This window comes from Gorilla gorilla, chromosome 18 (assembly GCF_029281585.2).
Source record: "Gorilla gorilla gorilla isolate KB3781 chromosome 18, NHGRI_mGorGor1-v2.1_pri, whole genome shotgun sequence".
Classification (NCBI taxonomy): Eukaryota; Metazoa; Chordata; class Mammalia; order Primates; family Hominidae; genus Gorilla; species Gorilla gorilla.
Window position 1 is genome coordinate 82685269 of NC_073242.2, and position 26493 is coordinate 82711761.

A 26493-nucleotide genomic window follows, 5' to 3' on the forward strand; every position below is an offset into this window, starting at 1 on the left:
TTTGGTATATACCCAGAAGTGAAATTGCTAGACCATATGGGTCATTCTAAATTTACCTTTTTTTTTTTCTTAGAGATGGGGGGCCTTGCTCTGTTACCCAGGCTGGAGTGCAGTGGTGTGATCATAGCTCACTGCAGCCTCGAACTCCTGGGCTCAACTGATCCTCCCACCTTAGCCCTTAGCCTCCCCCTGGTAGCTGGGACTACAGGTGAGCACCACTATGTCCACCTAATTTTTAGTTTTTGTAGAGATGGAGTCTCACTATGTTGCCCAGGCTGATCTTGAACTCCTGGCCTCAAGTGATCCTACCGTCTTGGCTTCCCAAAGTGCTGGAATTACAGGAGTAAGCCACCATGACTGGCCCAATCTTTTCTTTTTCTTTTTTAAACATCCTTACCATTGAAATTGGTTTTAAAAAGTGGTGTCGTTGGGGATTCCCTATGCTTCTGCTTTATCCAGTTGGCCAACATGCTATATTTCCTATTCTCTTAATAAAGACAAAAATGATTGCCACTATTTACTGGGTAATATTTATGTGCTAGGTACTACACTCAATACTTTTACTGTCATCATGCAGGTTAAGTACCTGACCCACATTTTACAGATGATTAAATAGATCCAGAGAAGGTTAGGAGTTTGCCCAAGACTACCTAGTTAGAATGTGGCAGAGCCAGAATTTGAATCCAGCAATGTTAGCCTCAAAAGTCTGCTCTCTTAACCTCCATGTTACATAACCTCTCCTTCCATATGAAGCCAAAGTTTTCCTGTTTAAGCTGTAGTTATTTTGTTAACACAAGACTAGAAGGTAAGAGAATGTTCCATAACAATATCAAGGGAAGTCACCTCATTTTCTTTTGTTTCATAAAGGAATAATTGCTTAGATATACCTAGTCTAGGTGTGTCAAATCATATTTCTTGGCAGAAAACTTTCAAAATACTCTCTTTGAAAATACTCCAGCTACTTACCAATAAGCTTAGTTCTCCAAAAGTGTACCAAGTTGGAACTATGGCTCTCCTGCTTCCACAAACAAGGCCTAGATTGGGCATCTTTATCTAGCCCAGTGGTTCTCAGTCTTTATTGTGTATCACAACCCCTTAAAAGGCTTGTTAAAATGCAGATTATTGAGTTGTATTCCCAGAGTTTCTGGTTCAGTAGCTCTGGGTTAGGGCCTGAGAATTTGTAATTCTAACACGTTTCCAGTTGATATTGCTGCTGGTGGTGAGGGTTCTACACATTGAGAAACATTGTTTGGCCCAACATTCATTTGCCAAATTTTTAAATGGGATCAGGAGCTAGTGAACACTTTTGGGTTGAATACCGTGGGAAACAGGAACACTTTGGCTGCCTCTGATTATGTCATGATATCCTATGACTAACCATGGTTCATTTAGTATTCTAAAACCCTAGATGGTTAGAAAAACTCACAATTTCAAAACTTGAAATACATCCTATAAAAAGTGACTCTAGTGATTATTAAAAGTATCAGAACTCTCCAAAAGTTAAGGTATTTACCTTTCATTCTCCTCAGAAATCACATTTGTTTAGGACTTGTATGATTTTGACATAAACTTACTGAAAGCATATGTCTCAAAAAGGATACAAACTGGTAGTCCAAATACTTTAGTTGATCTTCAGTCATCTACCATTAAAAACATATCCTTTACTTCTGCAAGCTGCATAAATCCTTATATTCTGATCAATGTCATACGGCAGAAGAAATGCAGATGGCTTAATTATAAAGAGTCGATAACCCTGAATCTCAGATAATGTTTGTATTAAAGAGTAATCATCCGTATCATCCTTATCTTTGCCAAATTTCTCCTTCTATTAGTCACAAAATCTGATGTTTCACATCATCTTCATCTTTTGAATTAAACTTCAATTGTTCCAAAAGACAGACTGTTCCATCCCTAGAGGCTAAGGGTCCAGACATGTATAAGTCTCATAAAAACTTTGGATGATTTCATTAATCTTTTTCTTTCCACTGTCAATTCCATTGTAGGCTTTATTCGGCCCAGACAACATTCTTCAGACCTACCATTAATCTTATTTTTTCCCAAACTATTTTCTTGCTTTCTCAGCATTCTCTGAGCAAAATTTTCAGGCCCAATACAATACAAATGTTTCGTTCTTGCTACCACTGTCTGGCAAGTAAATTCAATTTTAGTTTTTCAGTGTTGGTATTTCTAAGAAAATATATATATATATATATATATATATATATATATATATATATTTTTTTTTTTTTTTTTTTTTGAGACGGAGTCTCGCTTTGTCACCCAGTCTGGAGTGCAGTGGCACGATCTCGGCTCACTGCAACCTCCGTCTCCTGGGTTCAAGCGATTCTCCTGCCTCAGCCTCCTGAGTAGCTGGGATTACAGGCGCCTGCCACTATGCCCATCTAATTTTTGTATTTTTAGTAGAGACGGGGTTTCACCATGTTGGTCAGGCTGGTCTCAAACTCGTGATCTGCCCACCTCCGCCTCCCAAAGTGCTGGGATTTCAGGTGTGAGCTACTATGCCAGGACGATTTTTGTATTTTTAGTAGAGGTGGGGTTTCAGCATGTTGGCCAGGCTGGTCTCAAACTCCCAACCTCATGATCTGTCCACCTCAGCCTCCCAAAGTGCTGGGATTACAGGTGTGAGCCACCACGCCCAGCCAGGAGATATATATTTTTGTGTATGTAGGTTATACTGGTTTTAACACCTCTTAATAAAGACTGAATTCAATTATGAATAATCTAGGGGATCACTAGTCTGCATCTCTCATTTTATGTACCTAATTTGGGCCTGAACATACAAGTCTCTTTTGTACAGATTCAAGTCACAGTGCAGGGTAAAATCATTGCTAGGTTCAGCTAACCTCTCTACTGCATGGTGTTCAAACAGGAGACAGCATGTACTAATTGTCCTCTAAATTATCCATTTGAATTAAAAAGTCAGTTTGGAAATAAAATTACTTCCATTAATATTTAATGAGATTTGGAAGATGTAAGTCTACATTATATTGACCTTCTGTATCAGGTAACAAGTGAATGGTAAATCATTACAATAATATACATGAGATAGTTACTTATTAACCAAAGACTCAAGGAGATCCCCCTGCAATGGAGATGCAAATATAATAATTTTAAAATAAACATTTTCATTATGTCATACTTAAATGAAAAATGAAGCATTCAACCAGGTTAATATTAATTATTTCTCAAATTTGCTGATGACCTAGGAGCTCATTTTTTCAGATATAACAGATATAAAACAACATTAGTTTGCTTCTAAGCACGGAGTACATTCCTTTCCCCTCCTCCCAGAAAAATATCCTTAAAATTATTTTCAATTAATCTTGAAAATTCTACACAGTCAAATTTCATTAGATAGGAAGAGAAGCTAAAAAAAGGTATAGTAAACATTTTTACTGAATTCATTTCTAATAGATTACTGGTTTTCTTGCTGCTATCAAATGATTGATTCATTAAAAACATAAGTAACTGTTAACATACCAATTAGACAATAAAATACCCTGCAGTAAAGAGAAAAAACAAACTAAAATGCACAACCAGGCTGGGCATGGTGGCTCGCACCTGTAATACCAGCACTTTGGGAGGCTGAGGCAGGTGGAACACTTGATGTCAGGAGTTTGAGACCAGCCTTGGCAACATGGTGAAATCTCGTCTCTACCAAAAATACAAAAATTAGCTGGGTGTGGCTGCGTGTCCCTGTAATCCCAGCTACTTCGGGGGCTGAGGTGAAAGGATCGCTTAAACCCAGGAAGTGGAGGTTGCAGTAAGCCAAGATTGTGCCACTGCACTCCAGCCTGGGCAATAGCGCCAGACCCTGCCTCACAAAAAAAAAAAAAAAAAAAAAAAAGCGCAACTAACAAAACACCCCAAACAGACCTATAGGTAACCAAGTGAGAATGCACAAAATTTGGGCCATTTGAGCATATATCACAGTTTGAGCTAAAGAAAGATTTGTATTGCTCTTCAAGCAAATGGAAACATCTACTCCTTGACATGGCCAAGTTTCTCAATACACAATTAATCTCTAAAAAACAATGTTGTTGCCAGTCCAACCAAATATTCTACTCCTGACCTTTACAAAGAATAATACAAAAGCCAAAGAGTTTGTCATTTTTCTTGGGGTATCTTTCTTAAAATTAGTTGAATGTTAAAATTAGTTGAATATTAATAATATTTTGATATGGTTTTCTTTTCTGGTACTCTGCAACTGAGGATTTCCAAGAAGCCTGAGAAAATACTTTTGGAAATGTTTTCTTTATACCAAGTGCATGAAATGAAGGAGGAATCAGATTCTTGTCCTGTCCACACTACTTATTTCACATGTGATTTCTTAACACACCTGTTATTGTAGAATTTAAGCTGAAGTGGATCTTAGAAAGCACCTTACTTTTCAAATAAGAAAACAAGGAATCATGAAATTTAAACATCTTGCCTTAGTTCACATAACAGTAAAAATTGGGGATAAAGGGAGGACTAGACCACTAGGCCAGATCTCTGGATACTTAAGATTACTGTCTTGAGGAATGAACATATTTCTAAAAATGCCAGATGGGGGAAAAAAAGGTAACTGTGAGCATTTGTAATCCTGCTGATACAACAGCATGGTTATACATGTTGATTAAAATGCAATTTCTGAGATTAGTGAGGAAAAAAATAGTAGTGATGAACTAGCATGAGATGGCTCATTTTGCTAAAAATAACACAACACTCTATTTTTATGGTTTGTTTTAATGTAGAGCTCTAGGAGAACATATTAGCTGTTTTAGCTTAGGGTCATGGTAGCCTGATATTATTTTTTATTCCTCTCCAATTATATACTAACAATCACACAATAAAGTTGATTGATCTCAGAATTTATAAGGTGTCTATTGGGTCTGTGCTGGTCCAGTAAACTTACATGTCAACTGGCTGCTAGATCAAGCCCTAAGACAGAAAACCTGCCTGCTGCTATGAATGGATGTGTGTGCTATATGATGAAAGGTGTAGTAAGAACTTACGCTTCACTCAATTAAAATCTTGAACATCTAGACACTGAGAGAGATATATACATGTATTGTAAAAACATCCATGTGATGACATTGATCAGAAAGGTAGACAATAAATAGAACATTGAAAGCTTCGAATCATATGATTAAAAAAGACTTCTTTGAAAGATATTTCTTTGAAATATCATATATTTAAATTAAATTCCTAATTATAGACCTAGCTGACATTTTTCTGTTGAACTATGACATAGCAGGACCATCTTAGAAATATTTTTTCACATTGTTTTGTTTTCTCTTAACTTTGGTATTACTTCAACTTTCTTTTCTTTTTTGAGACAGGGTCTCACTTTGTCACTCAAGCAAGAGTGCGGTGGCAAGATCATAGCTCACTGCAGGCTCACCCTCCCAGGCTCAAGCAATCCTCCTCCTTCAGCCTCCTGAGTAGCTGGGACTACAGGAGCGCAACACCATGCCTGGCTAATTTTTGTATTTTTTTTTTGTAGAGACGAGGTTTTGCCATGTAGCCCAGGCTGGTCTGGAACTCCAGAGCTCAAGCGATCCACCCGTCTCGGTCTCCCAAAGTGCTAGGATTACAGGTGTGAGCCACTGTGCCTGGCCCAACTTTATTTTCTTAATCTTTATGCTACTGGTTTGACTTTTATTAATCAATTCTGACAAGACTTCCATGAATTTATGTGAATATTAGAGAAATAAACTTTCTCTCTGTTCTTTCCGCTTCTTTCATAAATAAAAAAGACAAACATAAAAGTCTATATTACAAATGAATCATACATACCATTGCTATAGTTATAGTAGACCCACTGCCCACTCTTGGGTTTTGGAAGCGACACGGGTGTCTCTTCAGCAGGAAGACTGTAGAATCGACACTCAACAAACAGCCGTTGGATAGTGTCATCCATGGTTACTTGAGAATCATTAAGGCTTAGAGCTATGATCTCAATCCGAATTTTTTCTGATGGCTGTTTAAAGAGCAAAAACAAAAAACAACAAAGAAATAAAATAATTGAACAAAAAGATCCACTATTACTTTCCACTATCAATTTTAAATAAAACACGAAGGCCAATGGGCTTCTTTTCTTGAATGCAATGTACACTACTGTATGTTACACATGATAGATTATTCATGACAGAGACACAGAATGAGATTCTAATGCCCCAGGGTTTGAAGTTAACAGTGTCATGGCAATAGTCTCCTGATTTACATTTGAGGCTATAAATACCCCACTAGTAGTCTATCAGGAGTGAAGATTATGAGATCTTCATCTCCGATTGCTTTCAGAATGACAAGTTGGCCTTGTTTCAAACTATGTAATGAAGTACATGTTTATCACTGCCTTTACTTAATCTACAGTACCTGAGAAAGTTTCAGTTATTTGGAGATCAAAGCCTGTTGAACACTTTATAGGTATTATGCTAATATATGTAGCTATATGAATCAATATTAACTAGAGCAGAAACTACAGTTCATTCTCTTATATTCTGTCATAATATATTTTGTTCAATAAATAATAAATTTTCAAGCAAAAGAAACAATTTTATGTCTAATTTGAACAACATTTTCTCATAATTTATCTTTAATTTTATTTTTACAAAATTAACAACTAAAAAGGTGTTTGTTTAATTTTCACCTCAATCCTTGCTTAATAGATTTTGGTGTCATAGACATTATCACAGGAATTACAAATGTTTCCTTGAGTAATGATTTCAAATAATTAATAGACTAGGATTAGAAATTGTATCACACCAACGTAACTCCTCAGTTAAATCTGTTTTTTACAATTTAAAGTTTGTCCTTTAGTATCGAAATCCTATTTTACTAAATTCAGAGACATGCTATAAATTATATAACTTCAAATAATAATTAGAAAAACCTGAAAATAAGACCTGTTTATATGACCAGCTTTTAGGAATTCATTGTTAAATTTAAATCAGTGTGTAAATTCACCATAGTGGTTACTTAGATATTTCAAAGCATATAATATAATTAATCAAATTGAAAAGCATAAGTATCCTATTGTAAAAATATTCCCATAAAGAACAATTTCCACTGCTGTCAAACCCTCTCAATATTTGATGAAGTAATTTTACCCCCTTCTTTCAAAAGACATTTTCTTTTATTATGTATTCTAAGACACTTTAACTAAAAACCCAAATCTGAATATTTCAATAAGGTTATTTTATTATTCAGTAGATTCATGGAAATTTTACTAGGATGACAGAGAAAATTCCACACCATTCTGTCTCCACTAATACAGGTACAAGGCTGCAGCTGGCAATATTACTAGGATTAGCATAGTATGATGAAATATTTAAAGGAAAATTTTTTCTAAAACCTAATAAATCAAATGACTGCCAAATGTCATTAAAGTGATGGTCTTTGACTTGAATATGCTTTTCATATTCAAATTTGAAAAGAAAGAGATGAAAGCCTGGAAAGGTTACTCGGTTTCAACTAATAACCTCAAGCCCTCTCCGTTCACGTGCATAAAAAATGAAGTTGGCTCTATTGTCTAATCTCACTTCAGAAAACCCCTTCTCTGCTCGCTGAAGACTACATGGTAAAGAAAATATTTTAAATGATATTTTTTTTCCTTAAAATGTATTGTGGTAGTGAAAATACTGTAATACATATATTTTATAATTCTGGTCCAAGTGTAGCATAATGTATAGTTAAGTCTTCTACATAAGTTGGAATTTGACAAACTTAGAATTATAGCAATAACATCTTATACAACATTTATGTTTCTGCACAAAAGAATTAAAGGAAAATAGCTATAAAAAGAAAAAAAGTGCAATACATACTTATTTCTACTCTGTGAAAAGAGGAATTTAAAATTGTTTATCACAGAACCTAATGAAGAAGTAAATGAACTTGTAAATAGCAGGGGAATCAAATTTATCTAAGTGGTTATTTTATTAATAATATATTAGCTCTACAATCCCCATATGAAAACTTGCATTATTGTAAGAACCAATTTAGACTGTCAAATAAGACTACATGCAACTCTTTAAAGTTTAAAATACAATCCTAGATAAAACTATTCACTTGGATCCTAGCCAAAACACAAAAACAAAATAACAAAACCCCAAACACCAAAACAACAAAAAAGAAAACTTACTGTATTATCAAAAAAATAAAATAACTTTAAAATTCTTTTTATGATGTCTATCTTATTTCTGGTCAAATTTTTTTTTTTTTTTTTTTGGATCTCTACACTACTGCCATTACTTCGATCAAATGTCCTTTTTAATTCTCTGACCAATACACCTGGCAGAAATGATCAGTTATTGTTTCTTCATTCATTTAATGCTACATGAATCAACTTGAAATAAATCCTAAAAGGGGTACATTTTAAGCAGCTTTTATCTAAGAAAGTAAGCTCTAAATAAAGAATTTTCCAAACATAAATTTTGACAAATGATGCTAGACAATTTATTTTTCAATGCTGGAACAATTCTGGTTGTGTTCAAGCCCCTCTGATTAAAAAGTTCAACTAGGCCGGGCGCTGTGGCTCACGCCTGTAATCCCAGCACTTTGGGAGGCTGAGGCGGGCGGATCACGAGGTCAGGAAATCAAGACCATCCTGGCTAAATACGGTGAAACCCCGTCTCTACTAAAAATACAAAAAATCAATCGGGTGTGGTGGCGGGCACCTGTAGTCCCAGCTACTCGGGAGGCTGAGGCAGGGTAATGGCGTGAACCCGGGGGGCGGAGCTTGCAGTGAGCCGAGATTGCGTTACTGCACTCCAGCCTGGCAGACAGAGCAAGACTCCGTCTCAAAAAAAAAAAAAAAAAAAAAAAAGTTCAACTAGATTTTGTATAAATATCTGAAGATTGGCCCGGCGCAGTGGCTCATGCCTATAATCCCAGCACTTTGGGAGGCAGAGGTGGGCGGATCATGAGGTCGGGAGTTTGAGACCAGCATGGCCAACATAGTGAGACCCCGTCTCTGCTAAAATTACAAAAAATTAGCTGGGTGTGGTGGCAGGCACCTGTAATCCCATCTACTTGGGAGGCTGAGGCAGGAAAATTGCTGGAACCCGGGAGGCGAAAGTTGCAGTGAGCCGAGATGGCGCTACTGCACCCCAGCCCGGGAGACAATGCGAGACTCTGTCTCAAAAAAAAAAAAAAAAAATCTTAAGATTAAGAAGCACATTAAATGCATAATAGACAACTTCATCTCAGCATGTCAGAAATGAACTCATTCCCTCTCCTCTCCCCCAAACCTATTCATACTGTGTTATTTCCTATCTCAGCCGATGACATCACCATCCACCTAGTCCCCTACAACCAGAAGACACAGCAGCATCCTTGCCTTTCCATTTTTTTCACACCCACTATATCCTAAAGGTCACCCATTCCTGCTCATTTTACTTCCTAAATATCTCCACAATTGGCCAGGTGCAGTGGCTCATGCTTGTAAATCCCAGCACTTTGGGAGGCCGAGGAGGGGCAGATCCAGGAGTTGGAGACCAGCCTGAGCAACACGGTGAAAACACGTCTCTCCAAAAAATAAAACAAAACAAAAACCATACACACACACACACACACACACAAATAGCCAGGCCTTGGAGTGGCATGTGCCTGTGGTCCCAGCTACCTGGGAGGCTGAGGTTGGAGGATCGCTTGAGCCTGAGAGGTTGGGGCTGTAGGGAGCCATGATCTTGCCACTGCACTCTATGCACTGTAGCCTGGGTGACAGGGTGAGACCCTGTCTCAAAAACAAACAAACAAAAAAACCACTCAATGATTCACTGAATTGTTGAAAGCATACATTTCAGACATTGTTTTAACTGTTGGGGAGATAAAGAAAAATAAGATGTTGTTTCTTTTCCATTTTTTATCTCTAGAGAAAATACTAAGTTCTCATGGGGCTAACTAATACAATAGCTTCCTAGTTATCAGAAGGTAGAAATCTGACAGAACAAGGAGGGAGAAAATAGACGGAACTGACGTAAGAGATTTGAGAGCGAACTGGCAGCCAATCGATGAGCGTTATGAGACTGTAAGCTCAGTGACGGTAGGGACTATTAGATTGCTCATTGCGTTATGTAGTACACAATAAATGAGTGGATCTACTCTCATGACAGAGAGAGGTGAGGCACTCATCTCTAATCTCTTGTCTGCAGTCCCAACCATTCTCCTTATTGTAGCAGAATTCTCTTCCTAAAAACCAATCAAATATCATCTTTCCGCCTGAAAATATTCCTATTGCCTTACACTCTAGCCACTCCTTTAAACTCGTGGTGTGCTGTTTTATATTGCTCAGTTTTTGCATCTGTTATTTATTGTGTGAAATCTTTTCCATCAGAATTCCACTCCTGTGAGGCCCTGAACCACACATCCTCTCCTTTATGACAGCAATACTGATCTCCAAGAGCAAGTTGGTTGTTTCCTCCTCTGGGCCCTTACTGCACTTCTCCATCACATTGTACTACATGGAACTGTTCACATATTTGCCTCTGTCTATAGACTCTGGGCTTCAGGAGGGCGGGACCAATATCTTACTCATTTTTTGCTACTGCACATCCTCCCCAACATAGACTGTCAATAAATATTTAATGAAATAGTAGAGACTGTATATCTTTTATATATTCAGAATATCTTTTTTTATTTTTCTTCAGGTTCTTGCTTTGTTGTCCAGGCTGAAGTGTAGTGGCAAGATGACAACTCACTGCAGCCTCAATCTCCCAGGCTCGAGTGATCCTCCCATCTCAGCCCCCTGAGTAGCTGGGACTAGAGGAGCATGCCAACATACCCAGATATTTTTTAAATTTTTTGTAGAGACGGGGTTTCACTATGTTGCCCGGACTGGTCTCAAACTCCTGGCCTCAAGCAATCCTCCCACCTCGACCTCTCAAAGTGCCAGGATCACAGGTGTGAACCACAGTGCCCAGCCTAGAATATCTTTTATTTATTGCCAGAACTATGTGAAGCTGCAGGTATTATTGCCTTCTCATTTAAAAAATATTTATTATGGCTGGGCGCACTGGCTCATGCCTGTAATCCCAGCACTTTGGAAGGCAGAGGCAGGCAGATCATGAGGTCAGGAGATCGAAACCATCCTGGCTAACACGGTGAAACCCTGTTTCTATTAAAAATACAAAAAATTAGCCGGGCTTGGTGGCACGCGCCTGGTACTCGGGAGGCTGAGGCAGAAGAATCACTTGAACCCGGCAGGTGGAGGTTGCAGTGAGCTGAGATTGCGCCACTGCACTCCAGTCTAGGTGACAGAGCGAGACTCCACCTAAAAAAAAGGAAATTATGTGCTACTAAGTTTTGGGGAGTGGTTATTATTAACTGCCGACAAATATATAGAACTCTTGCTGTTATAGATTTTAATGAAATAAGACTATCTCAAGACAGGTGAATATTGTTGAATCTAGGTGGTAGGGTACTATTATTTCTACTTTTCTGCATGTTTGAAATTTTTCATCGTAAGAAAATGGGAGTCCCTCCCCCTCCCCCCTCCCTCGTCTCAGTCTCCCGCTTTCCAGGGTCTCCCTCTGTTGCCCAGGCTGGACTGTACTGCCGCGATCTCAGCTCGCTGCAACCTCCCTGCCTGATTCTCCTGCCTCAGCCTGCCGAGTGGCTGGGATTGCAGGCGCGCGCCACCACGCCTGACTGGTTTTTGTATTTTTGGTGGAGACAGGGTTTGGCCGTGTTGGCCGGGCTGGTATCCAGCTCCTGACCTCGAGTGATCTGCCCACCTCCGCCTCCCCAGGTGCCGGGATTGCAGACGGAGTCTTGCTCACTCAGTGCTCAATGTTGCCCAGGCTGGAGTGAAGTGGCGTGATCTCGGCTCGCTACAACCTCCACCTCCCAGCCGCCTGCCTTGGCCTCATAAAGTGCCGAGATTGCAGCCTCTGCCCGGCCGCCACCCTGTCTAGGAAGTGAGGAGCGTCTCTGCCTGGCCACCCATCGTCTGGGAAGTGAGGAGCCCCTCTGCCCAGCAGCCGAGTCTGGGAAGTGAGGAGTGTTTCTGCCAGGCCGCCCATCGTCTGGGATGTGGGGAGCACCTCCGCCTGGCCGCCCTATCTGGGTGGTGGGGAGCGCCTCCGCCCGGCCGCCACCCCGTCTGGGAACTGGTGTGGGGGGCGCCTCAGCCCGGCGGCCGTCCCGTCTGGGGGGCGGGGTGGGGGGCGCCTCCGCCTGGCGGCCGCCCCGTCTGTGGGCTGGGGGGGGGCACGCCTCCGCCCGGCGGCCGCCCCGTCTAGGGGGTGGGGGGGGCGCCTCCGCCCGGCGGCCACCCCGTCTGGGGGGTGGGGGGGGCCCCTCTGCCCAGCCGCCATGTCTGGGAAGTGAGGAGCCCCTCTGCCCAGCCGCCACCCCGTCTGGGAGGTGTACCCAACGGCTCATTGAGAACGGGCCATGATGAGGATGGCGGTTTTGTCGAATAGAAAAGGGGGAAATGTGGGGAAAAGAAAGAGAGATCAGATTGTTACTGTGTCTGTGCAGAAAGAAGTAGACATAGGAGACTCCATTTTGTTCTGTACTAAGAAAAATTCTTCTGCCTTGGGATGCTGTTAATCTATAACCTCACCCCAAAACCCGTGCTCTCTGAAACATGTGCTGTGTCAACTCAGGGTTAAATGGATTAAGGGCGGTGCAAGATGTGCTTTGTTAAACAGATGCTTGAAGGCAGCATGCTCGTTAAGAATCATCACCACTCCCTAATCTCAAGTACCCAGGGACACAAACACTGCGGAAGGCCGCAGGGTCCTCTGCCTAGGAAAACCAGAGACCTTTGTTCACTTGTTTATCTGCTGACCTTCCCTCCACTATTGTCCTATGACCCTGCCAAATCCCCCTCTCTGAGAAACACCCAAGAATGATCAATAAATACTAAAAAAAAAAAAAAAAAAAAAAAAGAAAATGGGAAAAAGTTTCAATCAGGTGAACTGGAAGAGGTCCTAAATAATATACTGATTCAAATGACAGTAACTGAAGCAAAGGCTTTTAAAGAGATGAATAATAATTGTTCAGAATTACTAGAGCAACATGACAGGTCATTCCTCTGCAGGCTACCAGCATCCTTTGATACAGGAAATTGGCCAGACAGCATAGGCTTTAGACTTTTCCTGTTTTCTTTCCCCTCTACGTGTATGAATTTTTGTTACCAGGTAAGATGCTTCTTCTCAGTTCTTTTTTTCTTGTTCACCAATTACCCTATTAGCGTCCTCAGTTAGCAAGATGTCAGTATCACCATGTAAAAAGAACATTTATAAATTTTGATTGTGGGCTGGCCGTGGGGACTCACGCCTGTAATCCCAGCACTTTGGGAGGCCGAGGCAAGTGGATCACTTGAGACCATGACTTCAAGACCAGCCTGGCCAACATGGTGAAACCCCTTCTCTACTAAAGATACAAAAATTAGCCAGGTGTGGTGGTGTGCGACTGTAATCCCAGCTACTCGGGAGGCTGAGGCAGGAGAATCGCTTGAACATGGGAGGCAGAGGTTTCAGTGAGGTGAGACTGCACTACTACACTCCACCCTGGGTGATAGAGTGAGACCCTGTCTCTCAAAAAAAAAAAATAAATAAATAAAATAAAATTTTTTTTTTTGTGGTGAACAGAAGTCATTCAAATCAGAACTCCATGCAACTTATTTTTAGTTGTCTGTATAGATGGACACTATATGTTATGTGATTAAATGATCTAGAAATGTGATGACAGCTTGTATTACTCTAAAAAAATAAATTATAGCTCTCGTGCTTTTGGCTCAATTCCACTATTGCTTCCTGACTGATGATAATTCATACTTTGGATCATATTTTTCTATGTGATCTAAAGTGTTTACTTAGGCTTATTATTGGCATGCTTAAAATTTTCACATCCTACTTCACAGGATTGTGCTGAATTCTTCCTCTGGTTTCAGCCACTACACGCAGCTATACTGGAGTTGAATTGTTGGGCTTCTGAAAACTAATTCAACCTGACAACCCTTAAAAATAGTACTGCATAATTGAGAATGGCCTATGATAAAGGTCTTGCAACTTGTTTCAGTCAGTTACATTTAAATCTAATTATGGTGAGATTACAGGTGAGCTTAATTTTATTCCAAGTTTCTAAAATGAATAGGCATTTCTTTAATTTTTTTATTATAAAACAGTTCAAACATGAGAAAGTACAGAAAATAATTTGGCATATTCAACTAGTCGGCCATCTCAAACAGATGTTACCATTTTTCTATAACCAACTTAAGTCTTTTTATTGTTGTTTTTGAAGAAATAAAATATTTCAGATACAGGTAAAACTACCAGCTGCCAAATCCTTTCCCCTCCCTTCCTCATTCCCCCATGGTTACCACTATCTTGCAGTTGGTTCTATCATTCCCAAACATGCCTTTATATTTTCTACTGCATGTGTGTATATCTATAAACAACATACAGTATTGTTTTCTGTTTTTCGGTTTTATATTTGTGGTATCATATTCTTATTAATCATTCTGCAATTTCTGTTTTTTTATACTCAATACTATATTTTTGAGATTTATCACATTTATTTTTCAAATCCAATTTATTCATATTAACTGTTGTACAGAATCCTATTTATATTGCATATATAATCTATAGTACATTTATTTACCTGCTGAACAATTATGTTGTTTACCATTTTTTGCTATTACAATGCTGCATTAAATATCCTTTTATGTTACGTTGTTTACAATTTTTTGCTATTACAAACAATGTTGCATTAAATATCCTTTTATGTTTTCTTGTATACATGCATGATTCCCTTAGGAGCAGAATTGCTGGGTAATAGGTAAGAGAATTTCAACCATAAAGTATTATCAAATTAATCTCCAGATAATTATAAATTGGTATTATTTATAAAAATACTGTGTGTGTGTGTGTGTGTGTACATAGATACAAATAAAGCCTACCTGTAGGAGCCACAGTATGTAGAACTTGTTACTTTGTAACAAAACAACAGAGACAAAATGGAAATAGAAGGCCAAGATCTATGTCAATGCTCTTGAAGAGTACAAATTTTAATTGGGGTGAGCTCTAAGACAAGCTCAAAACAGTTGGTTAAAACAATCAGACTCAACCACTAGTATTGACAGAGCTATACGTAAGTAGGGTAGGAATGCATATTAATTAATGGTGATTCTTACAAGTTCCCTTCTTCAGGCTGGGCATAGGCAGAGACATCCTCTCAAAGACTCAAAAAAATCCCCTTCAGTCCTTCACATCAGGCTCCAAAGCTTCCTCTTACATTGTGCATCAAATCCACTCCTCATACAAGTTCTGATTAAAGCATTTTGATTGTTTAATAACTGTTTATTTTAACAACTGTTGATTATTTAAAATAATAATAAGTACATACAAAGGTGATGTCTCCAGAATCTCAAGCTGTCAAGGTAATAAGGTTTTTAACAAACAAAAGAAAACCACCCAGTTTTCATCCGTGGCAGTAATCTATCTTTTCTAACATGTTCTGTTAAAATGTACTATATTAAACAAATAAGGTAAATGTTGCAAACTTCAGTGATGGGGATCAAAACAGTGCTAGCTTTAAGAGTACTTATTTTTAGAACATTGTCACGGTGTCCTTATATGCCCTATAAATTACTATGTCCTTGCAGTGATTTGGATTATTTTTTTCCTGCCCTAATGTCAAATTTATCTCCAAATAATTATGCCAAATAATTATAAATTGGTATTATTTCATCACCATAAAAATGGTGTGTGTGTGTGTATAAATGTGTATAAATAGATACAAACCTGAGGGATATGACACATTGCAGCAATGTGAAGCAAGGAGAATTTTAAAAATCACCCTCAATTTCAGGTGATTTTGATATGCTACTCTCCTTTCACCATCACTGAGAACAGATGTTGTAGTACAGTGGTTCTTGATTTTGGCTGCACATTAGAATCACCAGGGGAGCTATAAACAAAATTCTGACTTAACTTATCTAGGTGGAGCCTGGGCCCTGGCATTTAACAGTGCTCCCCAGACCATTCTCATGTGCAGCCAAGGGTGAAAAGTACCACTTTTTTCTAAAGCTATGGTTCTTGCATTTTAGCATACCCCAGAATCATTTGATAAAACACAGATTGGTGGACTCCATAGAACTTCTAATTCATTAGGTCTCTGGTGGGGCCAAGGATTTGCATCTCTTACAAATTCTCAGGTGATGCAGATGCTGATGCTGAACTCTGGGGATCACACTTTGAGAAATATTGCTCTAAACCAAAAAAGATTCATCTTCCATCCATGGAGACTTCTAACATCTTTATAGAAAAGCTTTCACAATATTCATGTTAAACAGTTCTTTTGCTATTATTCAACATTTTAGTACAGAATTAGCTAACTACTTCCTTTTTTGAGTCAATCGATGCTCACCATTAAAAATAATCCAACAATATAAATTACCAAATGTCAAATATGAAAGATCCTTGTTTCATTCTACCACCTAACTCATGAGTTGGCAATTTTTTTTTCTGTAAAAGGATGAATACAAATGTTTTTGGCATTGCAGCTATATGGTATTCAACTCTGCCCTTGTGGAGTGAAAGCAGCAATAGATAATATGTAAACGAACGGGTGGCTGGGTTCCAATAACAGTAGAGGGCTGGATTTGGCACAGGGGCCATTGTTTGCTGACTCCTGCCCTAGAGATATTCACTGCTAACGCTGTCAGATGTACATTTTCCCAAACATTTTCTTTGCTTACATAAACCTAAATGTCATGTCTGTATGTGCAAATAAAAATATATATATAGACCTTTTTGTATTTCTTTTGTGTGTGTGTGTGTTGCAGCGACAGGTTCTCCTCTGTCACACAGGCTGGAGTGCAGTGGTATGATCCCAGCTCTGCAGCCCTGAACTCCTGGGCTCAAGCGATCCTCCAACCTCAGCCTTCAGAGTAGCTAGGACTACAAGCATGTGTCACCAGGCTTGGCCAATGTAAAAAAATTGTTTTTGTAGAGTGGGGGTCTTGTTACATTGCCCAGGCTGGTCCTGAACTGCTGTCCTCAAACAATCCTCTTGCCTTGGACTTCCTCAAGTGTTAGGATTACAGGTGTCAGCCACCACATCTGGCCCATTTGTTTCTTTTTAAATGAAATCATCACTAAGGCAAAATTTATTTATTAGTTTGGCAAAGAGTGTAATAGGAGAAAACATGAATTTTCAAACATTGTTATATATAATAATGTTCATCTTAAGCAGATATATTTGTATTAGCAAAAAAGCATAGAAACTTAAGGGTCCATCAAAAGGGGCTTATTTAAATAAATATAGTATAGCCATATAATGGAATATTATAGGTATGTTGAAAGAAATAGAGTATACTGTTATGGAAAAATGTTGATGGTATATTAGTAAGAGTTAGTTAAATTGCAAAGCATAAAAATAGTTTTAAAAGCAATTTCTACTAGGAGAGTATGTCAACATTTCCAGTTTTACATAAAATATATTTTATTTTTATTTATTTATTTTTGTGACAGAGCCTTGCTCTGTTGCCCAGGCTGGAGTGCAGTGGTGCAATCTCGACTCACTGCAACCTCTGCCTCCCAGGCTCAAGGACTGTCTTGCCTCCCCTCCCGAGTAGCTGGAATTACAGGTGCCCGCCAACACGCCCGGCTAATTTTTGTATTTTTAGTAGAGACAGGGTTTCACCATGTTGGTTGGGCTGGTCTAGAACTCCTGACCTCAGGTAATCTGCCCACCTCAGCCTCCCAAAGTGCTGGGATTACAGGTGTGAGCCACCACACCCGGCCAAGTAAAATATATTTTAAAACCTACTCTCTATCTAGCTTAAGCTTCCACTTGTAAAACATTGAGAGTGGCTTATTTTATCCACTGATAAGATATCATATTTGATTCCTAAGTGATTTAATAATTTTTCATATGCGAATTCTAAAGCGAGTGAATTGATTTCTGCATTGTGCCTTTCAAAGTTTTAAACATACTTTGCTGAACATCGTTATTGTAATCACCTGGGAATGCCAGCTCATTGTTCAGAGAACCTAGTTTCCAGGTGGAACTGCAATTTAGTCCAATTGAATATGGCAGTTTTCACACAACTGCTAGGAGTAGGAACAGAGAAAGAGAATGATGTAAATATGCACTGCACAGAAGAGTCCATTGCTCTTTCAGCCTGTAATTTCCCATTCTCACCTGTGGGCACATTTTAAGACAGCTGTGAGTTCATGGCAATACATTTTGTTGTGAAAAATGAAAGCTGCACTATTGAATGATAAAATTAGAAATAATGCAAAAGATGGATTGTTAATTTTTTTTAATGCCATGGCAGATGCAAATGTTCAGTTTTGATGTCTATTTTGAGGACCTGAAACAAGGCTTTTAAACAATGTATTATACATCAAATTTATACTGTTAACTTCTGATTATTCAAATTAATAAAATATTCATAGAGAAATGTCCAAAGTTTTACATCTCTCAGACTTCTGTCCCCCCACACTCGCCATTAATTATCATGCCTAGAAGCTTTTTAGTAAAAGCAGCAGTTGTCAGGCTGACGGAATCTGACAGGCCAGCAAGGCCCAATTACACTTGCGCTATGTGGCACTTTGATGTCCGGGAAACGAAGAAAGATAGGGGCAAATTGGGTGGCACATTATGTTAATGACTTGATTTAATCCAGCCACTAAACTTTATGTAGCCTGTTAAAAAAGATGCTAACACTAATTACGCCACTTTGGAAAGGAAAGGAGGGGACAAGCATTTCATACTGACAAAGTGAAGCTCATAAATGTTGTAAATGAAATGAAACAAAATGAAGTAATCTATGATTAATTATACATCACAGACATGAAGAAAAGAGAAAGAACCAAGTAATATGTAGAAGTACTGGGAAATCTGTTAGATTCCTTTTAAGGATCAACATTTCTAAGAAATAACTAGGAACTGTCAGATTCTGTAACATGAAGAAAAGAAACTGATCTTAAATTGCTTACACAGTATATCAGAGAATTCAAATTCACAGTGTAACTGGCATAAATGATACTTATCTAGGACACTACTTCTAGTCCTCATTTTGTGACATTATAAAATAGAGGCAATTTTTTAAAAAGTAGGGATAACTATAGAGTAGGGTTATCTAATTCCTTTCTAACTAGTTTGTGCCTCTAATCTGTTTTTTACATTATTGACAGCATGATCTTTCAAAATGTGATCAAGCATGTAAACTCCTTAAGATCAGGAGCTTAATTTTTTGTATTCGTGGATCTATTCCCAGTCCCTAGAACAAGGCTAGGAACACAGCAAATGCTCACTACATATATATCTGTTTAATGAATGGGTGATCTTCTATCCCCATTCCTTAAAAATCTCAGAGGCCTCAATGCTCTGGATTATGCCTCCCTTTTCAGCCTATTCTCCTGGGCTCCCTAAGCATACCATAATAGGCTTGGCCCATCCTGAAACCATTCTGAATTCCAGAACAAGCCATGCACTACGTTCTCTCAGATTCTCATGCTTTTCATTCCTTTGGCCTATGATTTTCTCACCCTTTTCATGAATTCCTAATCATCTTCAACACTGGCTCCAGTTTTACTGACTCTAGGAAGTCATCCTTGATGAAGGGAAGACCCCTCATGCTGACTTAGGGACCCCTTCTGAATGCTCCCATAGCACCCCATGCATTCCATTCTCCTGGCGCAGACCACTATGCATTTTAATTGTGTTTCCCCTACAGACTATGAATTCTTTGAGGGAAGGAACTGCTTCTTTTATGCCTGCCTGACACACAATGGATGCTAATAAATGAAGAATTGTTGTGAGGAAATATTAACATAGGACGCACATTACAGGCATTCAGTAATACATTCCTTCCTATGAAAGCTATGTTTCACTGTTCTGAGATTTTTACCAGAAGCAGTTCTTAAAGAGAAGACAAAAGAAAAAACTAATGAACCACAAGTATTTTTAAGCTTACAAAAGGATTTATGAAACAACACTTCAACCAAAGTTAACACCATCAATAATTAGGCAAAATGACATTTTCTGCCTCCTGATATGATGCAATGAAGAGCACACAGTATCGCTTCTGTATTCCTACCAAAATGCATAACTGGAATCTGATCTTGAGGAAACACCAGACAAATCCAATGAAGAATATGTTACAATGTAAATGGCCTGTATTAAAGAGTATCACTGTTATAAAAGACTACAAGAAAGCCTGAAGAACCATTACAGATTAATGCAGGCTAAAGAGGCATGAAAACGAAATGCAATGTGTGATCTGGATTGGATCTTGGACCATATGAATAAGATGCTATAAATGGTATTACTAGGACAACTGGCAAAATTCTAATGAAAACCGTAGATTAGATAACAATATTATATAATTGTTCTGAAGTGTTTAGAATTAAAGGGGCATGATTTCTGCAACACTCAAATGGTTCATAACAATTACGTATGAAAGAATGTATGTTTATAAGTAAATACCTAAGTATGTGCACTATATGCATATACAGGAGAGAGACTAGAAATGATAAAACAAATAGAGTAAAGACTTAAAATCTGTGAATCCAGGTAAGGAATATACAGAAGTTCTTTGTACCACTTTTGCAATCTTTAAAGAGAAAGGTTCTATTATTCATATTAAATGATTTGCTAAAGTAGTACACACACAAACTGGTAAAATCAATAGAAAATCCTGTATTTCACTGTCTTAGTCCATTTGTGCTGCTACAACAAAGTATCACAGACTGGGTAATTTATGAATAATAGAAATTTATTTCTCAGAGTTCTGGAGACTGGGAAGTCCAAGATCAAGGTGTCAGCAGGTTTGGTGTTTAGTGAGGGCTGCTCTCTGTTTCCAAGATGGTGCCTTGTTGCTGCATCCTCTTCAGAGGAGGAATGCTGTGTTCTTACATGGCAGAAGAGCAAGATAACTTCTCTTCAATATCAAGCCCTTTCAAAAGGGTGCTAATCCCATTCACGAGAGCTCTGTCCTCATGACTTAATCAACTCCTGAAGGCCACATTTCTTAATAATGTTGCATTGGGGATTAAGTTTCAATATAAATTTTGGAGGGGATACCTTCATTCAAATTATATCATTAGCCATTATGATTTCTTGAGTTTTGTTCCCAGGCTTTCAGATGATACCATTTTACTAAATTTTGGTATATAATTTACCAAAATTAAATTTCATCTGTTAACAATATGCTATGGTATGAATATGGTTTGTTCGTCTCCACCAAGGTCATGTTAAAATTTAATCCGCAGTGTGGCAGTGTGGGGAGGTGGAGTCTATTGGGAGGTGTTTGGGTCATGGGAGCAAATCCCACACGAATAGATTAATGCCCTCACTCTGTTAGTTCCCTTGAGAGCTGATTGTTATAAAGAACCTGGCAACTCTCACCTCTCTCTCTCCTGCTTCCTCTCTTGCCATGTGATCTACACATGCTCTAGCTCCCCTTATCCTTATGCCATGAGTGGAAGCAGCTTGAGGCCCTCACCAAATGCAGATGCCAGTGCCATGCTTCTTGTACAGCCTGCAGAACTGTGAGCCAAATAAACCACTTTTCTTTGTAAATTACCCAGCCTCAGGTATACCTTTATAGTAACACAAAACAAACTAAGGAAACATAGGATGCTGGTCAGTGACTGCTGCTGAAAATAGAATTTTTTAAAGCCCATGGGAGCTGAAGCATGAAGAATTGCTTGCTTTAAATGATGTTCACATTTGAGATAGCATCTGAAACCATTATAGGAAATCAAATTTTGGAATGGTAGTGAAGACCGTATCAGGCTTTAGCAAAGTAAGACAAATTATTTTCCCTTAGGTAATGAGAAAAAAATCCAGTTTATTAGAAAGAAAAAATATATATGTACATTAGAATTATTTGAATATTTAGAGAAACAGTTATTTATTTTGCTAAACTTCTTTGTTAAATTAAAGTTTATTCTACCTTAGTTAAGAGCAATGTACAACTTCACTGAGATGCTAGCCACGTTGCCAACATACACATGGTTCTACTGCAGGTCTAAGTAGGAGTTTTCATAGATTGGATGCTGTTATTGTAATTAATAAATATATAATAATAATGATAATAAAACTTTGGACAGATAAAATGCTCTATTTGTATTTATCAAGAACAGAAACGATGGGTATCTCTATTTCATGGAGGAATCTGTGACAACAACTGAAATGTTCTGTTCTATTGTTTTGCTTTATTTCTTTATTTTTTGAGAGACAGAATCTCACTCTGTCACCCAGACTGCAGTGCAGTGGTGCAGTCATAGCTCACTGCAGCCTTGAACTCCTGTGCTCACATGATCCTCCTGCCTTGGCTTCCCAGAGTGTTGGGATTTCAGGTGTGAAGCACTGTGCCTGGTCTGTGGTTTTGTTTTAAAGAGAGATTAAACTAAGAATGTGTGAAGGAAGAGTTAAAAGAAATATTCCAATTCTTATCAATAAACTAAAAATTCTACAAAAGTACAATTAATCACTTAAGAAAAATTAACATAGATGAATAGAAAAAGCTAGAGCTTTTTACTCTACTTACATTTATTTTATAAAAACTTTTTCCCTCTTACAATAAAAAATGCTCTGGTAAACAGTATACTTCCCATATATATTTTAAAAAATATAATTCTCTTCTCAAAATTTCAATTTACATACTACTTTTCAGCCATGTGCTCTAAGAAAAGCAAAGTATACTGGCACAAGATTAATTGCTTTCTAAGAAGGCTTCATTTGTTTTGGCAGAAATGAAATAACTATAACATATTATCAGTGGATATATCTAGGTAAGAGTAGTCTATGAATTCACATAGGCAAACTATTATAGTTTCAAAGAGCATCTCACATTTTGAATTCTTTAAAGTTCAAATCTTCTTCAACACATCTTGGTATGCTAGTCTTGAAAAGGAGTCAATAAGTCAGCTAGTTTCAGCAAGTAGCTATTGGAGGTACAGATTTAAGGTACTCTTTGTGAAAATAATACTTACATGTTATAGTCCATTACATAATGAAATCATACATAAAAATTTCTTGTAGTAGATGACTACTTGGTTAAGATTATGATAAACATTAAAGTTTTTCCAGAAATACTTTTCCTTAAGATTTTTATATATGAAGACTACATATGTACTGTGAATGAAAGGCAGCCTTATTTCAGAACATTTCTAGTTGGCATCAAGTTACTGACCTGTTTGATATTCTTGGAGATAGGACCTGGAATAATACAGTCATCACTGTCAGAAGCTGACATGTCCTCTTCAACTGTTAAAAAATAAAACGGTAACATTTACACAAGTTAAACCAATTCTACTTATTCCCTGTAAAATAAAGAGAAACAAGCACACACCATAAGATAACCTTAAGAAACATGGTAATTATATCTAGATCTTTTTTAGTAGCAAATTTGTTTACAGACACATTACATTTTAGGAAAAAAAAAGACTAAAAATTTCAAGGTTAATTTTGGTAGAAGCAAAGGAAATGCCAATAAAAATACAGCTTATTGTGAAATTTAAGAAAAAAATTTTAAAAAGAGAAGCATAGGGTAATAGATGTTTTTTAACAGTCTGACCAGTAATGTTATGTAAGTCAATGCTATTCTTATTAAAGTTTTAAAATTTTTATTGCTTTGTTGAAATAAAACTGACAGACAATAAACTACACACAATTAAACTGCAATATTTGACACACACACACACACACTCTTTAATTACTTTTAGAGACAGGGTCTTGCTATGTTACCCAGGCTGGGGTACAGTGGCTATTCACAGGCACCATCATAGCACACTGCAGCCTCGAAGTCCTGGGCTCAAGTAATCTTCCCTTCTCAGCCTCCCAAGTAGCTGGGACCACAGATGTGCAACATTATGCCTGGCTAAAATTAGATGTTTTGCCGTAAGTGTAACTGTGAAACCAACACCACAGTTAAGATAGTGAACATGTCCATCACCTGAGGAGATTTTTTTCTCCTCAGGTCCCTCTGTAATCTCTTCCCTTCTGCTCCTCCCCATTCCTATTCTTACAGATTGTTTGCTTTTACCAGATTTTAAAAAATACAAGTAAGTGGTCATTTTTGGCTGGATTTCAATTTTTAAAAAGTCAAGACCTCTACGCTAATGCAAATAATAATACTGAACTCAAAGAGAACACAAAACTGTTTAAAACATAAATTGGGAACATGGTCAGCAATAACACTTGTATTCTATCGTGGAGCTCCAAGTTGAAATAAGAAGAGATACAACAATTCCACCTAACTACAACTAAGCAGATGGAACTATATTCTATCATTTCTGTCAAGAAACAGGTATCGTGAAGTAGACGCTACCATTAAATGAAGATGTTCTATGATGCATACTCTAACAGATAAAACAAAGCACAGAGTTAACTAAACAATGTTAGTTTAAATAAGAAAGTCACCTTCTGGTTCCAAGTCCTCTGTTATTTCTGTTTCATCTTCAGAAGATGCCAAGCTTTGTTCTGCAAGCTGACCTTCAGATACTAAAGACACATCATCTTTTCCTTGCTGCATTTTCTCAGTATTCTCTTTTACCTCATCTACACTGCTTTCTTGTGAAACCTGAAGAAATCAAAGCACACTGGTATATTTATTATTGCTTAGATCACATTTTATAGCATTATTGCTGGAACAGCTGAATAATAAAGCATGTAAATTTGAGACTTAAATATACAGATATGTAATATGTATGAGACTCAGAAAACAACCACTTCAATTTGTACAGACAAATGATAATATATAGATAAATGGAAATCTGAATATGTACTAAGAATAAAAAATGTATTAATCTCAAAATGAATTTTACATTAAGACTTTAATTCAAATATTCATATATTACCTGCCAATAGCAGTATAATTATGGCTGTTACCCTTGTCATATTTTTGACTTTCTATTCCAAGGAAGTCATATATAAAAATAGGGGAAATGCTATGACTTCCTGAGTCATGTCAAAACTTATAAGACAAAGTATTTAAGAACCAAATTAAACCTTCCAAAATAATTTTAACACAAATGCATACCTTGGGAACATGTGGAACAGTCAGCATATTAATTTCTATTTCTGGTATATGCTCTACCTCTGGTGAAATTTCCTTCCTATCTTCAGGAGGAGCAGAAGTCTCCTTATATTAATGTGAAAACATGCATGTATGTTATTTTTTATTTATTACTAAATCCCAAATCATTCTATCATATACATATTGAACTACTAAAAATTGGCAGCAAATATAACAGTTACTCATATGACACTGAATTTACTTAGTATATTTCAATAAAATGGTATTTATATTCTTTAAAATATAAATATATATGTAATTTAAGAACTACAAGTTTAGTTCATTGAAGCACTGTTTACAATAGCAAAAAAAAACTGAGAGCAATGCAAATGTTCAACAGGGCATTAGTTAAATAAAATATGCTATATCCAAATACCTGAGTTCTGTGTAACTATGAAAAAAAAATGATGTAGACCTGCGTTTATTAACATTACAGAGAATACATAACATAGTGTTGAGTAAAAAAGCTACTTATAGAACTATATATATAGTTGTATTATGTTTGATTAAAATACAAACAAGCAAGCAAACATACATATGTGTGTATTTCCATGGGAAAAAGTATGAAAGGAAATTCATCCAAACAGTATCTCTGAGTTTTAGATTTGGGAACATTAACTTTTATTTTCACTTTTTTTTTTTCTTCTTTGTATTTTCTAATATTTCTATGATGATTATAAACTACTCATGTGATTTTAAAAGTGTCATATGCTAGCATAGGTATGTATTCCTTGAAATCAATGTCATCTTTTTATTTCATCAAATATGAATTTATAGTTAGCTATTATTCCTGGGTTAACAAACGAATGTTTAGTTTTAAAATACAGCTTATGACTTTTACTATTTTTAAAAGTAAACATGGCCAATATAGGAAATGTAAAAGATAAATATAAAATAAATCAATATAAATCTAGTACTCAATGGTAATACCTATTAAACTTCTTAGATTTCTATTTCTTTAAAACTAATTTTTGATGGAAATAAAAATTTTGGTTACACAGTAATAACTGCATTATAAATACAATATATCCTGTTGCATTTAAAAAAATTAATATCATAACATAAATATTTTCTCCTGATATGAAACTTAGAAAAACATAATTTTAAATGACAATAGAATATTATATTCATGGGTGTGCCACGGCTTAATGAACCATTTTACTACTGTTGGACATTTAACTAGTTCACAGTTTTTAGGTATCATGACTAACATTGCAACAAACACCTCTATGTTTATGTCTTTTTAATGTTAGTGGTCATTTACTTAGGAATCAGGCTACTGTGTTCAAATCCAGTTCTAATACTTGGGCCATGAACAAGTTACTTAACCTCTCTAAACATCACTTTCCCTATCTTTAAACGGGAATAATTCTAGTATCAACTACATAGGGTTGTTGTGAGGATTAAATGAGTCCAATGAATATAAAGCACATAACAAGCAC

At 37.2% G+C, this 26493-nt stretch overlaps 1 protein-coding gene across 2 annotated transcripts in view; it reads right to left on the reverse strand.

The window, feature by feature from the left end:
• Positions 1 to 26493, reverse strand: part of RPGRIP1L (RPGRIP1 like) — a 100596-nt gene that overhangs the window by 11763 nt on the left and 62340 nt on the right. For both annotated transcript variants that reach the window (XM_019012609.4, XM_055366794.2), the window contains exons 20-23: positions 25016 to 25117; positions 24397 to 24556; positions 23168 to 23241; positions 5803 to 5986 (exon numbers count right to left, since the gene is read on the reverse strand). In XM_019012609.4, the coding sequence (XP_018868154.2) occupies positions 5803 to 5986; positions 23168 to 23241; positions 24397 to 24556; positions 25016 to 25117 (520 nt within the window). The remainder of the gene's footprint in view (positions 1 to 5802; positions 5987 to 23167; positions 23242 to 24396; positions 24557 to 25015; positions 25118 to 26493) is intronic.